Source organism: Giraffa tippelskirchi, chromosome 5, assembly GCF_054371585.1.
Source record: "Giraffa tippelskirchi isolate mGirTip1 chromosome 5, T2T-mGirTip1v1.2.pri, whole genome shotgun sequence".
Classification (NCBI taxonomy): Eukaryota; Metazoa; Chordata; class Mammalia; order Artiodactyla; family Giraffidae; genus Giraffa; species Giraffa tippelskirchi.
This window is the reverse complement of record NC_137279.1, coordinates 158,118,077-158,144,786: the sequence shown is the minus strand read 5'-3', so window position 1 is coordinate 158,144,786 and position 26,710 is coordinate 158,118,077. Positions and strand designations below refer to the sequence as shown.

The 26,710-nt window shown below is 35.7% G+C and overlaps 1 protein-coding gene across 5 annotated transcripts in view; it reads right to left on the bottom strand.

Moving 5' to 3' along the window:
- Window positions 1-26,710, bottom strand: part of DOCK7 (dedicator of cytokinesis 7) — a 191,952-nt gene that overhangs the window by 5,250 nt on the left and 159,992 nt on the right. For 3 of the 5 annotated variants that reach the window (XM_081486625.1, XM_081486621.1, XM_081486624.1), the window contains 8 exons: window positions 25,487-25,679; window positions 23,993-24,136; window positions 21,581-21,712; window positions 10,263-10,397; window positions 8,614-8,703; window positions 8,261-8,497; window positions 7,779-7,922; window positions 6,980-7,086 (listed from right to left, as the gene is read on the bottom strand). In XM_081486625.1, the coding sequence (XP_081342751.1) occupies window positions 6,980-7,086; window positions 7,779-7,922; window positions 8,261-8,497; window positions 8,614-8,703; window positions 10,263-10,397; window positions 21,581-21,712; window positions 23,993-24,136; window positions 25,487-25,679 (1,182 nt within the window). Of the gene's footprint in view, window positions 1-6,979; window positions 7,087-7,778; window positions 7,923-8,260; window positions 8,498-8,613; window positions 8,704-10,262; window positions 10,398-21,571; window positions 21,713-23,992; window positions 24,137-25,486; window positions 25,680-26,710 lie in introns of all 5 variants that reach the window. The other 2 variants (XM_081486620.1, XM_081486623.1) reach the window with 1 other exon arrangement.

Here is a 26,710-nt window from a genome sequence, read left to right as displayed (position 1 = left end):
AGTAAGAAAAAGGTTCTATACATAAATTATTAGAATTAACAAGTGAATTTGGCAATATTCTCATGTAAAGCATGTAAAAATAAATTGCATTTCTGTATGCCAGCAAATAAAAAATAAATTTATTTTTAAAAAAATATTTATTTGGATGTGTTGGGTCTTAATTGTGGCACATGGGCTAGGTTGCCTGGCAGCAACTGGAATTTTCCCAGATCAGGGATCAAACCCACAGCCTCTGCTTTGCAAGGCAGATTCTTTACTACTGGGCCTCCAGGGAAGTCCCCCAAAATGTAATTCTTAAAAATACCATTAACAAAAGTATAAAAATATCAAATACCAAAGAATAAGTGAAAAGATAAAGTCTCTACAGAAAAATTTTAGAAAAACATTTAGAGGATATAAGTAAATGGAGAAATATACCATATTCGTAGACTGGAAGAGTCAATTCTCTTTCCTTCAACAAAATGTGAGAGGAACTGCTCTATCATATATAAAAGTTTATTATAAAGCTGCAGTAATTAAGACAGCATATTAGTCAAAGAGAGATAAATAAAACAATGGAAGAAAAAAATCCTAGAAACTGATGCACACAAAGTGAGCACTTGATGTATTAACAGTGCAAAGCAGTGGAGAAAGGGTGATCTTTGAAATCAGTGGTGCCAGGTCAACTGCACAACCATATGGGAACAGAAATCTGACTGCTACCTCACATCATATTCAGTTATCAGTATGGACAAAAATCAAGCTGGCACCCACCTTGAACCGTATGCAAAAATCAATTGAAAGAATTGTTTTTAAAAGTAAAAAGGCCTTTTGTGCCTTCTTCCCCTTTTGTTTGGGCTATACTCAGTTTGAGAGATACTATTATACAGATGTTTAGGAAGTCAACATACTCTGATCTGGGGTAAAAAGTTTCTTAAGACACAAAAAGCAACAGTCATAACAAGAAAGACTGAATTATTTTGCAATATTAAATTTAACAACTTCTACTTATTAAAAAAATAAAGTGCTAAGCCCCAAGTTCAGAAAAGATGTCTATGATAACAAATGATAAAGGATTACTTTTCTAGTATGTAAATACCCTTAGAAATCAGTAAGGAAAAGAATTCAATAGGAAAATGGCAAGTGAAAAACAGCACTTTGAACATTACAGAGAGGAAAGAGAAATAGCTAATAAACACATGACAAGACATCCAACCTCGCTGGTAATCAAGGAAATGCAAATTTAAACCATAATCACATATTATTTCACACTCACTAGATTGGTAAAAATTAGATTGTCAGATAATATCAAATATTGAGGAGGTTACATTGCAATAGGAACTCTCCCAAACACTACTGGTGAGAGTTTAAATCCAGCTTACACACTTTGGAAAAAGATGTGGTATTATCTGGTTGAAGTTGAACCTATGGATATGCCATGATTTATTTATTCTTCTGTTGATGGATATCCTGGTTGTCTCCTGGTTTTGTGTTTTGTTGTCATTTTTTAGTTATAAAGAATACTATTCAACTATTTCTTTAACTACTTCTGGATGTACAAGAGATATTCTAGGGCTTATATACGTAACAGTATGTAAAGAGTAAATACAAAAAATAGTTTATTGTTTTTAGGAATAAAAGAATGCAAACTGAAGTACCATTTAAACTGATTAACAAGAAACACCGTATTTAAATGGCATTACATAAAGTAAGGTGTACTGCGACTAGTAGTACACTTGCATTCTTGGCATTGTTACTACTTAGAACTTTATTGGAACAGATTACATATTAGGAGCCAATAAAAATGTTCATGTACTTTGGCTCAGTAATCTTGAGCTTAATACTGACAAAAGAAAAAAAATACATTTCATTACTATACCACACTTAAATTCAACTTAAATTCAGATATTTGATGAGATAATGCAACTATTAGAATAATAGTTTTAAGCTTAATTGAAAAATAAGAATTTAAGATTATATATGTAACAGTTGTGATAGAACAAATAAGCATATTAACATAAAATGAATATATACACACAAAAATCAAAAAGACAGTATTTGCTATGACTTGTAAGGTTTAAACCATGTAGTTTGGCTTTCTGCCTTTTTGCAATTTAAAAGAGAAAACCTTCTTTATATTAACCCTTAAGGAGACCTGAAAACTATAGAATTCATTACATTATAGTAAATAAACACAAAGAAGAGGACATCTGTTTTAGAACTGTAGTAATAGTAAAAATTCCAAAAAAATAGAAAGAAAATAAGCGTTATTAGTGTCTATGACCTAAAGAAGTATGTATTGTTCCAAGATCATCCAGCTCACAATCACAGTAGGGTTTTTTTTGGTTTGTATTTGAAACCTGCCAAATAATAAAATCAATGTTTAAAAATTTTTTGTCAGAGTATACTTGATTTACAATATTGTGTTAGTTTCAGATGTACAGCAAAGTGAATCAGTTGTACATATACATATATCCACTTTTTTAGATTCTCTTCCTATATAGGTCATTACAGAGTATCGAGTAGTTTCTGTGCTATACATTAGGTCCTTGGTGGTGGTGGTAGTTTAGTCTCTAAGTTGTGTCTGACTTTTGCGACGCCATGGACTGTAGCCTGCCAGGCTCCTCTGTCCATGGGATTCTCCAGGCAAGAATACTGGAGTGGGTTGCCATTTCCTTCTCCAGGGGATCTTCCCAACCCAGGGATCGAACCCAGGTCTCCTGAACTGCAGGCAGACTCTTTACCGACTAAGCTACAAGGGAAGATATTTTGTCTATAATAGTGTGTATATGTCAGTCACAGCAGAAGTCAGTCAATTCTACAAAAAGAAGCTTGATTTCTTTACTCTGGTCGTTCATCTACAACATACATTAGGAGCCATGTTTTCTATAACCAAACCAAAAAGGTCATCTAGCTCAATAATCATATTATAAAATCCCAGACTGCCAATGAAGCTATCTGAAGTTTTTAAAAAGATGTTTACCATGTTCATGCAGGAGAAACTGATAACAATTAATGACAGCTATTTCAGTGAGAATAAAATACTGTCTTGAGAGACTTGAACAAGTTAGCATTCCTCATATTTTCCTGATGACAAAAGTGCTGTAAAGTGAAATTCAGTTCAGTTCAGTCGCTCAGTCGTGTCCAACTCTTTGCAACCCCATGAATCGCAGCATGCCAGGCCTCCCTGTCAATCACCAACTCCCGGAGTTTACCCAAACCCATGTCCATAGAAATTATTGCTACTCAAATAAACCCTTTCACTGAATGATTTGATAAGAGAAACCACAGTTCATAATATGATAAGAGAAACCGGAATAGGAAGTCAAAGACTGGCTTCTGACTATGGTTCTGATGCTGCTTCGTTAGTTCACAAGTCATCTACTTAATGGTACTTGCTCTATTTCCACCAGTGTTTGACTACTTCTCTTCAGAGATTCTACAGTTCCAGCTTTACTATTCATCTTTCTCAGAACAGATTCTAAACTTTGCTCATGCTGGGTTTTTTGCTTTTAGTATATCCCTCCCCTCTTTTCTGACTGAAAAACTAATATTCATCTTTCAAGGTCCACTGTTTTTGTTGTTCAGTTGCTCAGTCGTGTCTGACTCTTTGCGACCCCATGGACTGCAGCATGCCAGGCTTCCCTCTCCTTCACCATCTCCAGGAGCTTGCTCAAACTCATGTCTATTGAGTTGGTGATGCCATCCAACCATCTCACCCTCTGCTACCCCCTTCTTCTCCTGCCTCCTATCTTTCCCAGCATCAAGGTCTTTTCCAATGAGTTTGTTCTTTGCATCAGGTGGTCAAAGTATGGAAGCTTCAGCATCAGTCCTTCCAATGAATAATCAGGGTTGATTTCCTTTAGGATGGACTGGTTTGATCCCCTTGCAGTCCAAGGGACTCTCCAGAGTCTTCCCCAAAACCACCATTCTAAAGCATCAATTCTTTGGCACTCAGTCTTCTTTATGGTCCAACTCTCACATCCATACATGACTACTGGAAAAACTACAGCTTTGACTATATGGACTGCTACTGCTACTGCTAAGTCGCTTCAGTCGTGTCCAACTCTGTGCAACCCCATAGATGGCAGCCCACCAGGCTCCGCCATCCCTGGGATTCTCCAGGCAAGAACGCTGGAGTGGGTTGCCATCTCCTTCTCCAGTGGACTATATGGACATTTGTTGGCAAAATAATGTCTCTGCTTTTTAATATGCTGCCTGCTGCTGCTGCTAAGTCGTTTCAGTCATGTCCGCCTCTGTGCAACCCCATAGACGGCAGCCCACCAGGCTCTCCCGTCCCTGGGATTCTCCAGACAAGAACACTGGAGTGGGTTGCCATTTCCTTCTCCAATGCATGAAAGTGAAAAGTGAAAGTGAAGTCGCTCAGTCGTGTCTGACTCTTAGTGACCCCATGGACTGCAGCCTACCAGGCTCCTCCGTCCATGGGATTTTTCAGGCAAGAGCACTGGAGTAGGGTGCCATTGCCTTCTCCAAATATGCTGCCTAGGTTTGTCATATTCTTCCAAGGAGCAAGCGTCTTTTAATTTCACAGCTGTAGTCATCATCCACAGTGATTTTGGAGCCCAAGAAAATCAAGTCTGTCACTATTTTCATTGTTTTCCCACCTATTTGCCATGAATTGATGGGACTGGATGCCATGATCTTCGTATTTTGAATGCTGAGTTTTAAGCCAGCTTTTTAACTCTCCTCTTTCACTGTCATCAAGAGGCTCTTTAGTTCCTCTTCACTTCCTGCTATAAGAGTGGTGTCATCTGCATATCTGAGGTTATTGTTATTTCTCTCAGCAATCTTGATTCCAGACTGTGATTCATCCAGCCCAGCATTTCGCATGATGTACTCTGCATATAAGTTAAATAAGAATGGTGACAGTACACAGCCTTGACATACTCCTTTCCCAGTTTGGAACCAGCTCGTTGTTCCATGTCCAGTTCTTACTGTTGTCTTGACCTGCATACAGGTTTCTCAGGAGGCAGGTAAGGCAGTCTGGTATTCCCATCTCTTTAAGAATTTTCCACAGTTTGTGATCCTCCCAGTCAAAGGCTTCAATGTAGTCAAAGAAGCAGATGTTTTTCTGGAATCACTTGCTTTTTCTATGATCCAGTAGATGTTGGCAATCTGATCTCTAGTTTCTCTGCCCTTTCTAAATCCAGCTTGAACATCTGGAAGTTCTTGGTTCACGTACTGTTGAAGCCTGGCTTGGAGGATTTTGAGCACTACCTTACCACCATGCGAAAAAAGGACAATGGTATGGTAGTTTGAACATTTTTGGCACTGCCCTTCTTTGAGATTGGAATGAAAACTGACCTTTCCTTGCCTGTGGCCACTTCTGAACTTTCCAAATTTGCTGGCATATTGAGTGCAGCACTTTAACGGTATCATCTTATAGGAATTCCATCACCTCCACTAACTTTGTTTGTAGTGATGCTTCCTAAGACCCACTTGACTTTGCACTCCAGGATGTCTGGCTCTAGGTGAGTGATCACACCATTGTGGTTATCCAAGTCATTGAGATCTTTTTTGTATTATTCTTCTGTGCATTCTTGCCACCTCTTCTTAATATTTCTGCTTCTGTTAGGTCCATACTGTTTCTGTCCTTTATTGTGCCCATCTTTGCATGAAATGCTTCCTTGGTATCTCTAATTTTCAAGGTCCATATACGATGTTAGGAGAAGGGCATGGCAATCCACTCCAGTATTCTTGCCTGGAGAACTGCATGGACAGAGGAGCCCAGCAGGCTACTGTCCACGTGGTGGTGAAGAGTTAGACACAACAGCGACACTTAATACTTTGTACTTTTGTTTATGATGTTAATTCTTGTGTGAAATATTCCCTGACATCACCATGTAAAATGACCATTCCCTCTTTTGTGCTCACAGTGTGAGTGAAGCAGGAATCAGTATCAAGTTGTTGATTCTCTTCCCCTATGGTTTCAAAATTTTGCATTTACTGAACACCTATTTATTATGTGCCAAATGTTATTTGTGAAGAAAAGAGGTAATGGCAGGCCTGAGGTTGCTTTCCTAAGAAGGCCTATTTGCAAGGTTGGCCCTGGGTTACAGTCTGGGAATCTGGATTTGGGAAGGGTTCCTATCATATGCAGAAAGAGTGGCTCACTGTTACTAAACATTTTATATAAACACTATAGTTTCTGTTAAATACCTGCTTTCCTTTTGGGAGTCTGGAATTTTGGTAACTGTCAGAAAGAAGGTGCCTATATGACTAGCCATCAACAAAAAGCCTGGTTGGCACTTGAGTCTCTACTGAGCTTCCCAGGTGGACAAGATTTCCCACATGCTGCCACGATTCTTTGCTGAACAATTAGCACCTCTGTGTGACTGCCCTGGGAGAGGACCCATGGAAGCCTATACCTGGTTTCCTCCAGACTTCACCCTGTGCCTTTTCCCTTTGCTAATTTTACTTTCTACTCTTTCATTGTTAACAAACCATAGCCACATATACGACTATATGCTGTCCACTGAGTCCTCCTAGCAAATCATCCAATCTGGGGGTGTTTTGGGAGGCCCCAATTCATCCAAGTATTATTTCATCTAATTTGCACAATCTCCTTGTGTGAGCTAGATATTATATCCTTACTTCATACATTAAAAACAGAGGATCATAAAGATTAAGTGACCTGGAAAAGAGACATATAAGGATAAGATCTGAAGACAAATTTTTTGCTTCCAGGTTTGCTGCTTGAATGTTTTCTGAGGGAAAAGAAACAGAAACTCTCACTGAATGTTCACCATACATAACAGCTTTCAAAGTTAACCAGTTAAATGTCAAACTAATAGTTTCAAGTTAAAGATTTCCTGTATATAAAATCCATACGGAGTAGTAAGTTATAGTAGTAGTATAGACGACCCATTGTGAACCATTTTCCTATAGTTTCTCCTTTCAATAATCCCTTAAGATTCACATCAAACTGTGGATTAGATGTTCTCAATTTGAGTGTCTTTATGTAGAAAACTTCGAATACCTTTTGGTAAAATCTTTGAAGCAAAGTCGCAGTTTATTATGATGTCTGAAGAGCTTTGGGTCACTGGGTATTTCAGATAGGAAAACCTGGGCAACTTCCAAAGGCCCCTGTAAAATAAGAAAATAAAACAAAAAGTATGTTTTTGTTTTTTAAATATTCACAGAAATAGAAATTACCAAATCTATTTTTCTTAGCACCAAGATGGCTGCATTTAAGATTAATACATATATGACTATGCCTATATTAAAACTTTTCAGAGACCGATTCTGACAATATGTTTAGTTTTTCCTGATGTCAAATCTATACTTTTGCCCACAGCAATTAACTTATTAGTTCATATTTCAAAGAAAATGAGTAGGAGACAAAGCACTAACTATTGTATTCATTAATGCCTTTTGCCTTGGATTTTTTATATTCTTTAATTTATCTTAGATATAACAGTTGTCAGGCTAAGGACAATCAGCTGTCAGTCCACTGATTATTAGACACTTTATTTTGCAAAAACAGTTTCCCCCAAGCATTCCAAATATTATCCTAATATTCTGAATTAAAGGCAAACTTTTGTGAGTAAGTTATATCATTTGGAAGTAAAAATTCCAAATTGCATATACTTTTAGGAGGTAAAAGCCTTAAAATCTTTATTTCAGTTTAACCTCTTATATTTTCAGTGTCTGTGCAACTACTTCTAACATATTTTCACTTGATGTAACACATTTGTTATCTCTGGAAAATATAATACTGTAATCATTCCAAATTCCATTTATAACTTAAATTGCACAGTATTAGCAAACACTCCCACCTGATTCACTGTTGTGCCTACAGACCCCTGGAGAACCATCTGAAGCATTTTTGGGTCTGCTGGATCTTGATGTGTTGCAAATGCCAACTCCTGCGTTTTTTTCTGCATGTCTTCAATAGCAACTTCAATTGGTGTTAAGATGATCTGGGTGAAATAACATCTAATTAGGCCAGCGTATTGATTGAAAAATATTTAGTGAGTCTTATACATAATCAATTAAAATAAGAAAAAAGTGGCAACTATAAACTATTATCTAATAATATATCCTGAAACTTTGGATCATCAAATGAAAAAAAAAAAATCAACCTTTTAAAGCATAAGCTGAGGGTGAATGAGGGACTTAGAAAAGAAGCTGCAAGTTAATGACTTAAAAATGGGTCAAGTTCTAGTATGTTACCATACACAATGCTATATCCACATTGTTCTCACATGGCTTCAATGTATTTGTTCCACTAATTCTATTTTCCTCTTTGGAGTCTTACCTCCTCTTTGTGAGTGACATTGACCCTTGTCTTAATGTAAGGAAAGGCATGAGAAGTAGTCAGAATGGTCTTCCGTTTGAATTGTTCATGAAGTTCCCCATGTGCACGACCATCTAAAGTGAAGGGTGTACAGTACATGAAACGACGAAGATTATAATTTTTGTCAAAATATGTGATTCTGTCCTTCATCTCATATGTGTCAAAGTATGGTTCCACGTAGGTAATCTGAATATATGCCTGAGAAATGAAAAAGTCCTTCATTTATTCACTGTTAAATTATTATTTAGTCTTCCTCCAACAAAATCAGAGTCTCAAAGATGCATCTATGGGACATCACAGTCTATCAATCATACCTTGTTAGGATCTAATTTACACTTGTCCACAGGATTAGAATCTTTGATTACTTCAACTACATCCTCTCCAAATCTTTCTCCATAAAATCCCTAAAATAAAGAAAAATAAATCTTTCACATGAAGTTAACAGCAGTAGAAAACAGAGAAGGCCTCTGAGGGAGACTCCTGAACAAAATGAAGCCATTTAGTAAGTTCTTATAAAATGGTGTCAATGATTACAAAATAATAATTATTTACATTCACAGAATTTATATTTAGTCTATCAAATTAACAGGGTCTTACTCTATATTTATTTGATATTATTCCCATTTACACTTTAAATAACACAAAATGAAAAAAATAATTTTCACCAATGAAAATACAGGATTCCACAAGAGATCAAGAAAAACAAAAAGGGAACAGAAAGCAGAGACAAAAGAAATTCATTATATTTGATATGTATATAGTATACATCAAACTGACTTATAGCCTGACTTCTTAAAGACATGAGTCAATGAACAAGCATTCATTTTTCTGAATGATTAATGTAATGTTCCAGAATTTCCAAATAAAAGCATTAACTTGTTGAAGTTCTGTATAAGTTCAGATTTGGAAAAGGTAACCCTGGGTCAAGAATGTAGTGACTTTTCCATATGACCCTGAGTGGCAGCATGGGCAAAAGATGGAGCTATTCAATAGGAAAAATTAAGTCTGAATCCTCAAAGGAGAACAGACACTCCTACCTCAAAGATAACTTTAATGACTCAGTAAGTTTGAAAAATACTGTCTCAAAATTTCCCAAGACTTAATAGGCTCTTGAAAAAACAAGAAGTCACAGCTAAAACCAGTTTGTGGAAGTTGAGCCCTGTGAAGTCACCAATAAGAACAGAACGCTGAAGAAATTAACATCAGCTGAGAATAAAAACCAGCCTAAACTCTTCTGTCTATACAAATCACCTGGGGATTTGTTAAAATGCAGATTTCGATTCGGAAGGTCTGAAGTGGGGTCTGAGATTCTGCATTTCAAACAATTTCCCAGGTAATGTCAATGCAGATTCTGTCCATGGACCACACTTCTGGTAACAAGGAAAGAGAAAGAATGGAAAGAACAACTATAGCAGAAAAGACAGGTTAGTATCATAAACATTAAAGTTAATCATTTATTTTGAAAATTAAGTAGCTGTATAAAGGTTAAGGGATTCTACGAAGTGTTTTTAAAGTATAATTTCAAGCTTTTAAGTTCTAAAGATTACTTCACTGGGAATCAGTTAAGCCCAAGAACATAATGCACTTGGGTCAGATATATCTTGGGGTTCTAGTTCTAGTTCCATGATTATTAATTCCTTGTAACTTTTCCTACAAAATGTGGATAATACTATATACATTTCTCCACAAATCATGGTAATTCTGAAAGATACAGGGTTTCTAAAATACATGTGAAAATAGACCCTCAAAAAAATCAAGTTCATAATAATATTTTACTGTTGCTATCAAAGATTTAAAAAACTCAAGAGAATATTATTGTACCTATCAAAAATCCTTATACCCTAAAGGAGTAAATTATTTGGCAGGATCTGGCTTATTAAAGGATTAGATCTGGATCTGAAAAGTCTATTCATCATAGAAAATACAAATTAAGGATGACATTTTGAACCACCACAGTATTCACCTCCAATCTGTGAGATATCTCTGCGAGTTTGGTTATTGCAGGCTCCTTGTAAACAAATTCCTGTTCATCCAAATCCCCAAACTTAGTTCCATAAAAACCGACACGAAAATAGGTGCCAAACATCCGCTTACCATCCTAGGTGTAGGAAAACAGAGAAACTTTAAGACAAAGACTTTTTGTTGTACACATTCTGCTTAGATTGCTACTAGTATAAAACTCTCAAGACAATGTCAAAAGTTTTAATTCAGAACTTCAATATTTTATTATTTCTCAAATGAAAGTAAAAACAAAATAATCTTTTCTTCATTATTTCTAACAAATAACATTGTGCAATTAGGGCTTTTACTGAATTACATATGGCATATGTTGTTCAGGGACTGTACCAAGTGACGTCCCATATAAGTCTATGTTTTTCTAAGTCCATACAATTGAGATAAATTAACTTATTTTCTTTATTGCAAGAAAAGTTGCTTGGTATAAAATAAATTGTGTTTTAATTATCCTAAAATTAGAGCATACTATAAAGTTAAATTTAAAAATAACACTAACATATTTAGTTACCATTATTAGCCTTTATATTACTATCTCTTTTCATATTTTAAATGAGATCTTAAAAGCTAGAAGCCAAGTGTAGCATCTGGCACAGAGTGGATGATCAGTAAATGTCAAGACCATCCTGAAGCACTGAAGCAAAACATTTACAATTAGTATTCCTCTGCTAATAAAAAATACTGTTATGTGTAAGAGTAATTAGAAATGGAATTAGGAAGGAAAAAATGCATAAATGAAAGAAGAAAAAAATTTGAGAAGAGTTGGTTTTTCTAAAGTACCCAAACCACCCACTGCATACATTGACCACACACATTCATCCCAAGTACAAAGTATGCTAAGGTCACCTTAACTTACACAAAAGATTTGAAAACAAATTCTCCCGATAAAGATAAAATACTTGGAAGCTTTTTGTGCAATTCTTACATTTTAGATACAAAGATGTTTCAAAGGATTTTGTGGTAGTGCCTTTATACACAGCCACATACGACTGTTTATATACCTCAAGTCTCTTTAAGCCTAGTAAGTTTCATACTTATTTTTCCTTTATTCTTACTGCAAAGGCAAAGGGGTATGTAAAATAACTTACAAATGAAACAGATAATAAAGCAAAGTGGAAAATTCTGATCCTCAATTTACCAGCCTTCTGATAATAAAAACAAAACCAAAAAAAAATACAGTTGACTAAAAATATCTCCACATTTTGTCCAGAAGAAATAAAGTTTTAAAGAAAAATGCCTCTAGAGTTAAAGAAAGGAGGTTTCTAATTTAAAAAAATTTGTTTCAATTATTTCAAACTTTAACAGACAAAATTAACTGACTTCTATGGCAAATGAAATTTCTCTAGATAGGTTAAATATATTCACTCAAAATTCTGATTAAAACCATCAATAAGCCAATGGAACAATAATAGCAAATTTTAATATAATCAAGAAGTGAAGGCCCACTGCCTGGAAAATAAAAAAGGCATTTGAGAAAATTAACAATTTGTGATTGTTTTTTCCCAAAAAATGCCAAACATGTATATATTTATTTACTTTTTGGAAGCACAAATATTAAAATATTGTTATCCTGGCTCCTCTCAGAGCTCTCCAGTTTAATATTTCTATTCCAAATCTTCAGTATTATGACCTTTTAAATATTTGAAAACTGCTATTAGAACTTGTTTCCCTTAAACTTTCCAGTCCTCAATCATCTTCATATGATGAGAAGTACTATGCTGTCTTCACTTTATTAGTCTTTTGATGGCACCTTTTAAAGTGTGGTATCCCAGAAACAGACACAACATACACGGATCTGATCAGTGTAGAGATCAGTGGGCTCACTGCCTCCCGGGATGTGGACTTCAATTTTATTAATGCAGCTTAAAACTGAACTAGTTCCTGAGCAGCCATTTTAAACTCTTTTTATTTACTTTCTCACACTGACATTCAGTTCAAGAAAAAAAAAATACTGAGTGCTTATAATGTGTTAGCCACTGTTCATTCTCAGTTCAGTTCAGTTTAGTCGCTCAGTCGTGTCCGACTCGCTGCGACCCCATGGACTGCCCCACGCCAGGCCTCCCTGAGTTTACTCAAACTCATCCTCAGGAATAGGAAAATAAAAATAAGTAAGACTTGGCTCCTCAAGAGAGTGAAAAAACATACTCAAATAATTACAATACAAAAGGTTATAAGCTCTAGTAAAAAGTGTCTTGAGAAAGGAAAGATAAATCCTGTTGGAGCCAGGTCACAAAAGAGGTGACACACAGACAGGATTCTACAAGCTAAAAGAATGGCTAAGCGGATGGGAGGGAAGGAAAGCACATTCTAGGGGAAGGGGAGGGAAGGAGGCTGGAGAGGAGGACGGGGGGTGGGAGGAACAGAAGGAGAATAAAAACAAAGGTAAAAGTCATTAAACAATGTATATGAGGTAACTGTGCATCCATCACATATTTATTGAAGGTTTACTATGTGTCAACAGACTGTTTAGACACTGGTGATAAATCTGTGAGCAAAACAGAGTGGTCAGGGCAGGTCTCACCAAGAGGTGACATGTGAACAATGACGTGAAGGAGGTTTAAGAGTTATTCACGTGGCTCTCCAGAGGAGGTGCGTTCCAGGCAGAGGAAAGAGCCAGTGCAGAGGACAGGAGCCCCCTTCTGTGTCTGAAGAACAGGAAAGTGGCTAGAGTGGGAAGGCAGAATATGCAGCAGGGAGATCAGAAGAGATAAGATCAGAGAGGAGTTACAAGAACTGAAAATGAGTGTGTGCAGTAGAGTAAGTAGATTTATTTTCAACTTACGAACAGTTCCCTAATGTAAAACCACTGACTCTATCATGTTCATGAAAGTTTAGTCATATAGCTTTATCTTCAAGAAAGATATCACTTTATCTTACTTCCTCTTCAGAGGTTTGGACCACAGGATGATACCCATTTTTCCTCTGAATTAAAAAAAAAAAAAAATACATTTTCCTACAATCTAGCCTATATTTTTCTAGCAGTATCTTCTTTTAATGTCATGAATTCTTTCTGAACTTCCCACCATTCCCACACTCCAATTATTCTTCCTCAGCAGTACCTACTGATTCCACCATCCTGTGTATAATGAAACTATGTCCCAGACAAGGAAATCCATCTACTCATCTATCCAAGTCTCTAGTGGTTGAAATCTCTTATGACAAATAAGTCTTTTCTAGTTTTGTTATCTTTATTTAGCAGGAAACATTCAGTTGAGCTACTGTATATTTCCACACTGACATCACTTCCAAAACTTCTTTCATCTTCACCCACAGTTCTCCACTTCATTTCTCTCAAGTTAACTGATTTTTCAGATAGTTCAGTTCAGTTCAGTCGCTCAGTCGTGTCCGACTCTCTGCGACCCCATGAATTGCAGCACGCCAGGCCTCTCTGTCCATCACCAACTCCCGGAGTCTACCCAAACCCATGTCCATCGAGTCGGTGATGCCATCCAACCATCTCATCCTCTGTCGTCCCCTTCTCCTCCCGCCCCCAATCCTACCCAGCATTAGGGTCTTTTCCAATGAGTCAGCTCTTCGCATGAGGTGGCCAAAGTATTGGAGCTTCAGCTTCAACATCAGACCTTCCAATGAACACCCAGGATTGATCTCTTTTAGGATGGATTGATTGGATCTCCTTGCAGTCCAAGGGACTCTCAAGAGTCTTCTCCAACACCACAGTTCAAAAGCATCAATTCTGCGGCGCTCAGCTTTCTTCACCGTCCAACTCTCACATCCATACATGACCACTGGAAAAACCATAGCCTTGACTAGACGGACTTTTGTTGGCAAAGTAATGTCTCTGCTTTTAAACATGCTATCTAGGTTGGCCATAACCTTCCTTCCAAGGAGTAAGCGTCTTTTAATTTCATGGCTGCAGTCACCATCAGCAGTGATTCTGGAGCCCAAAAAAGTAAAGTCTGACACTGTTTCCACTGTTTCCCCATCTATTTCCCATGGAGTGATGGGACCAGATGCCATGATCTTAGTTTTCTGAACGTTGAGCTTTAAGCCAACTTTTTCACTCTCCTCCTTCACCTTCATCAAGAGGCTCTTTAGTTCTTCTTCACTTTCTGCCATAAGGGTGGTGTCATCCGCATATCTGAGGTTATTGATATTTCTCCTGGCAATCTTGATTCCAGCTTGTGTTTCTTCCAGCCCAGCGTTTCTCATGATGTACTGTGCATATAAGTTAAATAAGCAGGGTGACAATATACAGCCTTGATGTACTCCTTTTCCTATTTGGAACCAGTCTGTTGTTCCATGTCCAGTTCTAACTGTTGCTTCCTGACCTGCATACAGGTTTCTCAAGAGACAGGTCAGATGGTCTGGTATTCCCATCTCTTTCAGAATTTTCCACAGTTTATTGTGATCCACACAGTCAAAGGCTTTGGCATAGTCAATAAAGCAGAAATAGATGTTTTTCTGGAACTCTCTTGCTTTTTCGATGATCCAGCGGATATTGGCAATTTGATCTCTGGTTCCTCTGCCTTTTCTAAAACCAGCTTGAACATCTGGAAGTTCACGGTTCACGTATTGCTGAAGCCTGGCTTGGAGAATTTTGAGCATTACTTTACTAGCATGTGAGATGAGTGCAATTGTGCGGTAGTTTGAGCATTGTTTGGCATTGCCTTTCTTTGGGATTGGAACGAAAACTGACCTTTTCCAGTCCTGTGGCCACTGCTGAGTTGTCCAAATTTGCTGGCATATCGAGTGCAGCACTTTCACAGCATCACCTTTGAGGATTTGAAATAGCTCAACTGGAATTCCATCACCTCCACTAGCTTTGTTCGTAGTGATGCTTTCTAAGGCCCACTTGACTTCACATTCCAGGATGTCTGGCTCTAGGTGAGTGATCACACCATCGTGATTATCTGGGTCGTGAAGATCTTTTTTGTACAGTTCTTCTGTGTATTCTTGCCACCTCTTCTTAATATCTTCTGCTTCTGTTAGGTCCCTACCATTTCTGTCCTTTATCGAGCCTATCTTTGCATGAAATGTTCCTTTGGTATCTCTAATTTTCTTGAAGAGGTCTCTAGTCTTTCCCAATCTGTTGTTTTCCTCTATTTCTTTGCACTGATCGCTGAGGAAGGCTTTCTTATCTCTCCTTGCTATTCTTTGGAACTCTGCATTCAGATGAGAATATCTTTCCTTTTCTCCTTTGCTTTTCGCTTCTCTTCTCTTCCCAGCTATCTGTAAGGCCTCCTCAGACAGCCATTCTGCTTTTTTGCATTTCTTTTCCATGGGGATTTTTCAGATAGGCATACCAGTATTTCCCACAGGGGTAATCTCCTTCTCTTCTATTAGATCTATTCCCCTTAAAGAACATACACTTTTATCAGTTTAGTCATAGAGCTTGACCTGGGAACCTAACACCTCTTAGATTTCACAGCTAAACTGTGTTAAGATTTCAAGTAATTATAGTGATAGTAATGATGATGGTAAATAATAATAACAATAATAACCTCCAACATTTTTGAAGTATTTACTATGTGTTAGGGCTTCCCTGGTCATCTGGTAAAGAATCTGCCTGCAATGCAGACCTGGGTTCGATCCTTGGGTTGAGAAGATCCCCTGGAGAAGGGAACGGCTACCCACTCCAGTATTCAGGCCTGGAGAATTCCATGAACTGTATAGTCCATGGGGTCGCAAAGAGTTGGACACAACTGAGTGCCTTCCACTCTCACTTCACATGTGCTAGATACTGGTTATCCACTCTACATGAGTTATGTCAATTCTTACCACAACTCTCAGATATCATTATTTTCACCCTCTTTTTTTAAATGAGGAAAAGTAATTTGCCCCAGGTCACACTGCTAGCCAATAGTGGAGCTCAGAGTTAAATCCTAATATATTTGACACCTGAGTCCAAGCTCTTAATTACACTATTTAATCCCTGTATTCTATAGGCTCATATACAAATACTAGGACATAAGTATGATCCCTGAACCATTTTTCACTTCTCTGATGTTTTCCTTGAGAGTTTTTGAGAATTTCCTTGAGTAACTTGGATTTACTGGGTACCTTCCTCCCTGTGTTTCGTCTTCCTCTATATTACCACACTGTCCGCTACTGAAACTGTTATTACATGTTTGCATCTCCTTTCTGCACACTCCACTATGAAAATCAGGTTGATGATTTTCATAAACCTACCAGATATATTCTTCTAAGATATATCCTGTCACATTTCTTATCAGAAGTTCAATTTTAACCTTTGTATGTTTCAGTCCAGGAAAAAAGAATCAAGTCCAATATCATCTAATAAATAAATGTTTGCAGTCCATATCTTTTTCTCTTCAGAAATAACATGAAGGGCAGAAACCAGCCAGTAGTACCACATCATCAGGTGCTTAGTCATGGGTCTATACCAATTATTAGGGAGTCATCAACTATCAGAAAGTACCTCTTCATAGAGTTCTTCTCATCACATTTTCCTTCCTTTCTTCATATCTGACTTCACCTCTTTGCCTTTTCTGAGATAAATACTCAGGGATGTTTTATCCCTACACAGGTCTAGTTTCTTCTTTAGAATGTCACATTTTCACACTTAACTGCTTGTTGTAAAAGTTTTTGCTTTTTTTTTTTTTTCATACTCTTCTTTCAGCCTCTCTGCTCTTTTACTCACTTGGATGAGCTTATTTATCTCATGCAGCCTCAGCATGCATGGATTGTGCTTAGTTGCTTAGTCGTATCTAACTCTGCAACCCTATGGACTGTAGCCCGCCAGGCTCCTCTGTCCATGGAATTCTCCAGGCAAGAATACTGGAGTGGGTCACTATGCCCTTCTCCAGAGCATGGATTAGAGCATATAAAAATTCAACAGAAGACACTGCACCAGAACTATGGCTAGTATTTCTCAGCTCAAAATATTGGCTCATCTCCATGTCCATCCAGTACAATTAAAAGAGTTAATATATAGTTATCTTGCATGCTTGAATCTCAAAAGTTAGAATACCTCATTCTTCCCCATGGCTGATTCATGTCAATGTATGGCAAAAACCACTACAATATTGTAAAGTAATTAGCCCCCAACTAAAATAAATAAATTTATTTAAAAAAAAAAAAGAATACCTCATTTTTCTTTAGTGACTTTACGTAGAGAGACTTCAGCTTAAACAAGCTAAGCCCATCTGCTCAAGCCTTGCTGGAGACTATAATATATACCTACTAGGGTGGTGATATTTTGCCTTGGATGGTGAAATATGTTGTAAATTTTTGAAGAAAAAAACGGAGACAGTGTTATGTGACTATGTTATCAATAGTTGGGGAATGATTATTCTAAACATTATAAACTTGCATTACTCTACTTCTGAATATAAACTGTTCACTAATTGATAAACGGATAAATGTATCTTTTAAAATAAAATATGAGCACACAAAATATAAAATGGCTATAATCTTCCATATAGAAATTCAATATTTCTTTTCTCCAAATATCATTTTAAAATGCAATTATAAGTAAGAAAGTTTTAAACATACTTTATTTCCTATTTTTTCAAGAAAATAAATGTACTTGGGAAAGAGAAAATAAACACTAAACAGTCATTCAGATATTAAAATTGGCAGAGCAAGTAACAGTCACCACGATTTAAGAAAGGTTCATGACTTGTTATTTTATATGGTAAATATTTTACCAAATTAGCTATCAATTTTAAAGTTATCTTTTATACACACATACACAAACTCACACACACAGCCCTAAAAAGCTTTGCCAACTCAAATGATTTGTACCAAATCAAGGAGCACAGTGAAAAATGACATACAGTGCTAATATACAAGCCCAGATCGAGGAGGGAGCTATCAATTCAAAGACCTTTTCTATAGTGTATCAGATATCCTTACTGGATCTCAATCCAGTGAGAGTTCCTTAAGAATACTAAGAAATTAGCTAGGAACCATAGCTTTTAGAAAAAATGAAATTACTGAAGTTTTCCCAGAGTCAAAAAGAAAAATATTCACAAGATAGGAACTTACCACAATAGACAATAGTAAAAGTAGGGAGTAGGGTCAGCAACCAGGGGCAAGAGAGAAGAGAAAACAGAAAGCATTTTAATTAGGGAAATTTCAAAACAAATAAGCAGCAAATGGTAGCAAACACACTTTTAAAATGCAAGCATCCACTTAAGTTTTACAAGGGAAAAGCAAAAAACAAACGTGCAACAATTTTAGAAGCTACAAAGCTAAAGGTCCAGTGAAAGGTAGTGACAAGAATATAAACAAGAAAATAAAGTCCGTGTGACTTTTACCATGCAATAAACATGATGACAGAATATTAATGTCATAACCAGTGAAAATTATACCTTTCAGGGGTCGATTTAGCATCAAGCAGACTAGTAATAAACTGCTCAGAGGTTCAATGTCTTTTCTTTCATGCTTACTTTTCACCTAATTCCATTTTGTGTTAGGAAATCCATAAGGAACTTTGTGACTCAAAGATAACCATGGAAAGTCTCTATATAAGTCTTAATTGAGACACAAAAATGAGACGTTCTATGCTGGGTATACAAAAAAGTCATACACATTTAATCTGGGGAACTAAGGTAGATTAAAAGTACTGGTTTCATCTGAAGAAAAACAAAAGGTGGCAACTAATTCAGAAATGGAAGAGAATGCAATACTAACATTCATTCTGAAGGTTTTCTAGCTGGGTCTCAAAACAAGAACTGCAAAACCAAACAGAGAAAGCCTAAACTGTTTAATCAACATAAACCTGACTACAAAGTGAAAGGCAAAGCAGAAAAATTAACAAATATTAATACTCATCTTTAAATAAACTGTCTTATTAATACCTTGCTTTACCTCATCAAAACGAATTATTTTGTAAAATTTTTTATTTTATAGAATTCTTTGCTTTACAGAAAGATTTTTTAAAAAGGTAATCAATTCTTTCCGGCATTTTTCAGGTAAGATTTGATTTATATATAACTTAATGAACCTAACTATTATACTTACTCCATAAAAGGAAGCATACACAGTCTTCATTGAACACAATTATCAAACATTGTCAGAAAATGAGGTCAAATTAAATTTCAAGTTCTCTCAATCTGTTTTTCCCTACCCCCAACAAAATTCAAATGACAAAAGTGAATTTCATTCCTCAGTAGTACTTATATTCAAGGTGAAGTGACTCAAGATCAAATTAACATACTCTTTTATCAATTCCAAGATGCACATTTTAGTATCTTTGTAGTTGGCATTCATTTTTCATCTGATGGGATGTTGAAGTTTAATACACAGGGATTGTTTGTTTTTCTACTCTTTCTTAAAGGAATGTAAAATAATGGGATATCTTACAATTGATAGCATCTTAGAGCAGATGAAATATTTTATATTTACACCTCTGAGCAAAAACACATAAATCGACCTCTGTAGAATGAGGTGAAACAATATGGTTAAAAAAAGGAAATCTTGTGTGTAAATGTTGATGAAAGAAAATGCTTCAAAGGATAAAAACAAACTAAAGTGACGACAAAGTGGCTCATTTACCAAAGAATATCATTAGTGTAACATATGGATTTCCATGCACTGCCTACAACCTCTTAATAACAAATTTCTTAACATAACTTACAGTATTTTAACAAAATTTCTTTGGTTAATGAATTCAGTTGACAGCAGACAGCAACAGAATGCCCACAGCTAGCACATGTGGGCAAAGCATCGGCATAAGAAATCTGATCAAATCAATCTATTAGTGTCTTTAACTAACTAAAACATTACCTACCTCCCAGCCAGTACTCTGTATAATAAAAAAGTAAAAAAGGGCAAGTCATAAAAAAAAAACTGTTTAAAAAGAACAAAAAAAGCCAAAGGAAGTTCAGTAGTGTAAGAAACCATATAACATAAATTCTTCTCCATATAGAAAACATTAGGGTATTTTAAACACCATATTCCTTCACTTAAGACCTATGATAATTTTATAAATTGCTTGTTCAAAACCTAGAAGCTAAAATTTCACCATTTAAAACTTTAATAAGTAAAAAGTACAAATTTAGGGGAAAGAAAGCTAAGTGCTTGTCTCATTTGTGTCTAAATTAGATCACTAACTAAGGGGAACTGCACTTCACTGAAGTACCCAGGGTAAGCTGGAACAGAAATTGAAATTTTGCTCAAATGTCTTTGATACGAATGGATGAAAGTTTCTTGGAAGCTGCTCGCTCTAGATGTTCCAGGCCTGACCTGTGTAATTTGCAATTTGTGTAACATATGGGGAGATGCAATGAGATTTCTTTAACAGTATAACTGATTATAAAAAGACCCACCTGCTGTGATCCAGAATTCTAATGATCTTTTGCAACTCCAATATTTTATTAAATGACAATAAAACCCTGGCTTAACAGGATAGCAGCCCTATTTAAGACTAAGTTTTTCAGATTATATCAATTAATCTAGAACAGCTTAGTCCATGGCAAGAAAGAGGAAGTCAAGCTGCTAAGACAATAAAGTGGGACTAAAACTGCACGCGAAAGTGGAAAAATAATACTATACTTCATTCTTAGGTGATGGCAATAGCACACAACAGCACGGGTAGCACAAGGAAATGAACAGAAAAGTGGAGAAGAAGGACCCTTAACATAACGTTTCAGAGTATTTCAATGGAGCCAACGATTTAGCTTCAGGGAAATCAACTGCTAGTAGTCTACTTCATTTTTAAACCAAGTTTATTTTAATTTTAAAGATAATATGTGCATCCCACAAACTAAAAATAAGCACTGAAATCATACTATTATAATTGAATAAATAAATACAACCATTTATTATTTTCACTAAATGTTACTTTCACATTAGAAGTATGTCAGAGGATGACTGAATAAAAATATCTAGAAAAAAGTTAAAAGTTCAGTTGAAATCATTAAAAATATTAGGAGTTTATTAAGCTTTCATATAATTAATAAAAAGTTAAATATAAAAACATTTTTGGCAGAAAATGAATAGAAATCAATTTAAAAATTCAAATTCATAACTATTACCCACACTATGAAACAGAAAGTAACTCACAATTAAAAAAAAATTAGCAACTAGTAATAATTCAAAAAGTGAAGAAAAAAGAGAAGCTATGTGGGAAGGTTATGATGATCATAATCTACTTTAGGTTAAATTCACTTTTGTTAATGAGTCTTGCTTTGGCCATGAACCATCATTTTGACACTGTTCATTTGTAACTTGACTAAAATGGTCATTTCTGGGATCTAGTTTGACATTAGTATAAAGCAACACTAAAGCTTGTAGACAGTTTTTTCCACTTACACTGAAGTTAGAAAGTACAATTGTTACCTGATGAACAATTTTGCTGAAGGCTTCCTGAAGTTTACCATGAATCGTGGATAGTTTCTTTGCATCCCGATTAGCTTCATGAATAGGAATAAGTACTTTGTAAACCTCGTTAACTGCTTCATACATGCCAGCCTATAAGAATAATAAGAGATTGCTTTCTTTTACATCAATAAGAGAGTGAATTGCAATTTATGAACTCACAATATTTCCAAGGCAATACTACTGTTTTCCAATAGGATATAAAAACAAACACTACTGATTTTTAATTTGATTAAGACCTAATAAAATAATTTTGCACAATATATTCTCTCTTCTATTGAGTGAAAACATATGTGTGTGTATTTGTGTTTGTGCATTTAATACACACATGTACATATATGTATATTTATACTTCTATATAATTTGAACTGGACATTCTGCTTTTACTACTCAGTAATTACTTAACTAAAATAAATGTGTGTATGTGTGTGTCCTTATATATGCATGTAAGCTTTTGCAGAAACAAATTCAGAGCAGAGACATAGAAACCCAATTATCACAAGTCACAGATACACAAATATCACATAAACCTATTGCTTCCTAGGACACTAAAATTATTAACTTTCCCAAAATATTAAATTGGCACAGAAAATCTTAAGGGAACTCTCCTATGGAAAAATCACTGATCTTTAACAAAACATAATAAGATTCTGAGCCACCAGATTTTATTCAAGTAGGGGCTTTGGTTTACTAGTGGTTGGCCAAGTGTTGCTCTGGTTATAATCAGAGTGAGGGACAAAACTTGTTTATACTGCTATCCCATTTTCTTGTAATGGATTGGTGGCTGTGGTGAAGGAAAAGAGATATTTTCCAAGAGTCACTGAGTTCCCACTGCTTCACAAATCAGCGTTTTCCCAAGAAAATAAACATATGGTTTTTATACTTTCTAGTCAGCTCACAGGAGTATATTTAAGCAATCATGTAGCTTCAATAGTAACATATATTCAGTGTAACTAAAATATCCCAGTAATTGTTTTAATTAATGTTAAATAATTAACTGAAAAAAATGAAATTCATAATTAAATGCTATTGCCAAACAGAGGCTTCTGTAACATAAGCCACTGTAACCCAATCTAAATTCACTGCTGTGAATTATTAAAATTACACACATACACAGAGAATGTATATTTATTAAAATATTCCATTAATAGCAAAAACTTTTTTCCCTACTAGTTCAGATCCCTTAAATTGAAGCTCAAGGAACAGAGATCTGGGATAGGAATCAGGACAATCAAGGTCTTCAAAAACAAGAAATTTTAAAGAGGACAAACAGCTAATGTTCTTTGAGTCTCAGAATCATTTTTACATGAGTTGCTTCTAAGTACCAATAATGATGAGAGGATGATAACAGCAAATGTACTAACACTTACTTGGAGCCAGGCACTGTGATTAGCATTTTACATAGGTTAATTCATTTAATCCTGACAACAGTCCTTGAAGTATACATACTACTATTAGATGCATTTAAGGATAAGAAAAGTAAGGCACTGGTAGGTTGAGTAATTTGTGCCGGAAGTGCTTTAACTACTAAGATAGCAGAGATAGGGGCTAGAAGCCTCCTAAATCTATACCCATAACCAACATATTGCTGGGTAGGGTTAAGGCCAGGAGAAGCAACAACCGATTCTCAATAATAGTACAATGGGGAAGTAACGTACTATTACTTAACTACATCAAGTAATGGTACATTACATCAAGCTTCCCTTTTACCCTAACATGGGCCTCACTGTCTTGCAAACCTTGGTGCTGGGACACTAAACACTCAGCAGAAAACTCACAGAAAGTAGGTGATGCTATCAACATGGTTCAAGAAAGCAGGCAAGGATTCAGCTAGCTATTTTTTTCCTTCACCAATAAATATAGCATCTCTGATCCACATGACTGCTTCAATTCTTCATATACAGATGGGGAGGGTCAAAGACTGGACTTATAGCACGGTAGGGAAGTCAGCCAAGGGATCTAGGATGTAGTTCATAAAGTTCCTGATACCACTTCAATGTCTACCTAATAGAGCTCATCATGCCACCAATCGGGTGAGAGGCTGTAACTTTCCTGAGCACCAGAGGCTTTTTTAAGGTTTTAGAAAATGTTTGGTGGTAAAAGTTTTCTTAAAAAAAAAAATCTCTTATAGACTAAGTGCTGGTTCCCAAACAAGCAGATGAAAAACACTGGAGGAGGTGACAGACTATTAAAATAAAAAGGAATAAGCAATGATGAATGTGAAAGGAAAATCCATTACTAGAGAGTTCTTAAGATATTTAGAGAAAATTATCATAAATGAAAAGCACAGTCATAAGCAGAAAGCATAAATATACACATCATAATAACTAAGAAGTACATAATTGTGGGAAGAAATGAACAAGAGTCATCTACCATAGAGAAAGAAGCAGCTGCTTGTTCCAGTAATCCCACAAGTCCTGACTCAGTAAAGTACTTTCCAGAGCAGATACCTTCTTCATCTGGAGATACCACGTCATCTGAGACTGCAGATTCTTCTAAAACATTAGAGGAAATATTCTAGGAGGAAAAAAGTGTTTAGGTTTGTGAAATGGAATTAATTTCTTAACATGAATGAAGTAACTGAAGATGAAATACAGCTATCAGCTTATTAAAAAGGGGGGGGGTAGTCAATGCAAAGCTAACAGACAAATCTCCAAAAACTTCTTGTATTGTGAAGATGACAATAAAATGTAACACCACTGCTAGCTAACTTTTCCATTAATAAAAAGTTGTAAGAAAGAAAATTTTTTAAAATCGTGGGCTAAGGAAAATTGTAATATGACACAGAACATCTAAGGTGACTTACACAGTCTTTATTTTTAATTTAGTTGATGTTGTTAAAACTCCCTATCAGGGAAATTGAGATACAAAAATGGTCTCAAGCCTTGCCTAACATACATCAAATTAATGAAAAAACTCAGGTATAATAAAAAGCCCTCTTATCCAATGAGATTGGAATCCATCATTACTTCTGAAAAGGGAATGATACATACATACCTTAAATATTTTATTTGAACCTAGATAGTCACACATTTGTCAATTTCTCGAAGTAGATCTAAGGCCTTTTCTTTGTATCTGGGTCTCTAGATCAGAGTTCCATGTAATCTCTCTTGACTAAACACCCACAATGTAACCTTCATTTAAGATTTTCAGTTTTGGTTTCTTTAGAGTAAAAACTTAAAAGATTATCAAATTATCCTAGATTTCTTGGAGATTTTCCTTCAATCTTTTTCTATTTGTCTTGATCTCTTTGCAAAACATTCAGCTTATTAATAATTTTCACAGAAACAATAACTCACTTTTCTTTTGTATTTAGATTTATCAGAGAACATAATATCTAAATAATTTTTATAACTTCCCAAACTTGGAATTAAGAGGCTTTGAAGAAAAGCAAAGCATAATTGACTCTTAGTAGGCAAAGAATTCAGCCAGTGGGTCAGAGGTATATAGCCCTACTAGAGCATAAACTATCATCTCTTGAGTCATATCTTAGCATATTTTATATAAGCAATGGAGAATGCTGGTTTACCTGGTATTTTAATTAAAAGCCAATTAAGAGTGTCCACTATCCTGATTTTCAATATTTTGAATGTATTTCATAGATGCTATGAAGTCCATAGCAGTATAGGCAAAGAGAATAAATATACTTTACACAGCACTGATAATGGACAGGTAAGAAAACATGGAAGAGAATTAACAAGAAATACTCTTTAAAAACATATTAATGAAAGTGATAGTGAAATGTTAATTCATCTTGTGAAGCATCACTTTCAGTCTGTGCTTTCATTACAAGCTGAATGAATATAAACAGCAGTGAGAAAAGTTAAATCCAAAAAAGGACATACCTTGATTAAGGCAGATTCCTACCTGAAATGTTACACATCCCACGGGAAGATACTTCCGGTCCTCCAACATGCTCAGATATTCAGCGACAAGAGCTGCTGAGTGAACGAGGCACTGGGCAGCTTCAGCGTGATTGCTGCGCTCCGAGTGTTTGCCAGCCATGTTCTGCAACCAGGTCAGTCGCAGGTCTGGAGAGGTCTGGTAGCCCTTGGCAATTCTAGTTAGAACAGAAATTCTCAATTAGCATTTGCTTCCTAATCTGGAAGGGAGTTCAAATTGCTTGTTCAGTGTGTAGGCTTCTGTTACTGAACATAACCTATTAAGACAAGTTTTTGGGTGGTATGAAAATGCTTTTGAGTGTGCTTAGAGAAATAATTGTGGGCCCATGGAATGGGGAGTATCAGGTTTTTTTTCAGGGGGGGGAGCTAAAAAAAAAAGACATTTTATATGAAAATCCACCCTCTAAGGAAACAATCAGTAATGGAAGACCTGGGAATTTACATGTTTATTATAGGGCTCTAAATAAGTTTTATATTCAAAGAAAAAAATTTATAAAAGACTCTTTCATTCCATCACCTTAATTTTAAAGGAAATATTTTATTCTTGTCTTTAAGAAATTCCAAAACTGTAAAAAATGAAGGTCAAATGGCAAAGAAAAAGTCAAGCTTTACTTATATCTTTGAAGATACAATAGGAATTACAAAATACTAAAAATACCCAACAAATAAATCAGCCTATAGGCAAAAACCATATCTAACATTAGTAAAAATTAATGTTGTAATAAAGTATTAATACACTATGTTTTCTTCTTAAAGAACTAATTTTTACATTTAAAATGTGGGTCTTCAGCCTTCCTAGGAACTCTAGGGCCCAGGATGCCAAAGTCTTAACTATGTCATTATTTTTAAAAATCTTGTTTTTGATAATCAATAAATACACTGAACAATTATTCATAGTTCTTAAAAGAAGAAGTGTCATAGGGGATCTGATAAAGCACATTTGATTTTTTAATTACCATTGCCATGCCACGCTAAGTCATTTCAGTCATGTCTGACTCTGCACCCCATGGACCATAGCCTGTCAGGCTCCTCTGTCCATGGGATTTTCCAGGCAAGAATACTGGAGTGGGTTTTAATTACCATTAGAAAATGACAGATAATTTTTGTATTCTTGTAAACTCATGTTTTCTGTGTATCATATTAACATAAGCCCCATTATACAAGACATAAGGCTTCCCAGGTGGCTCAG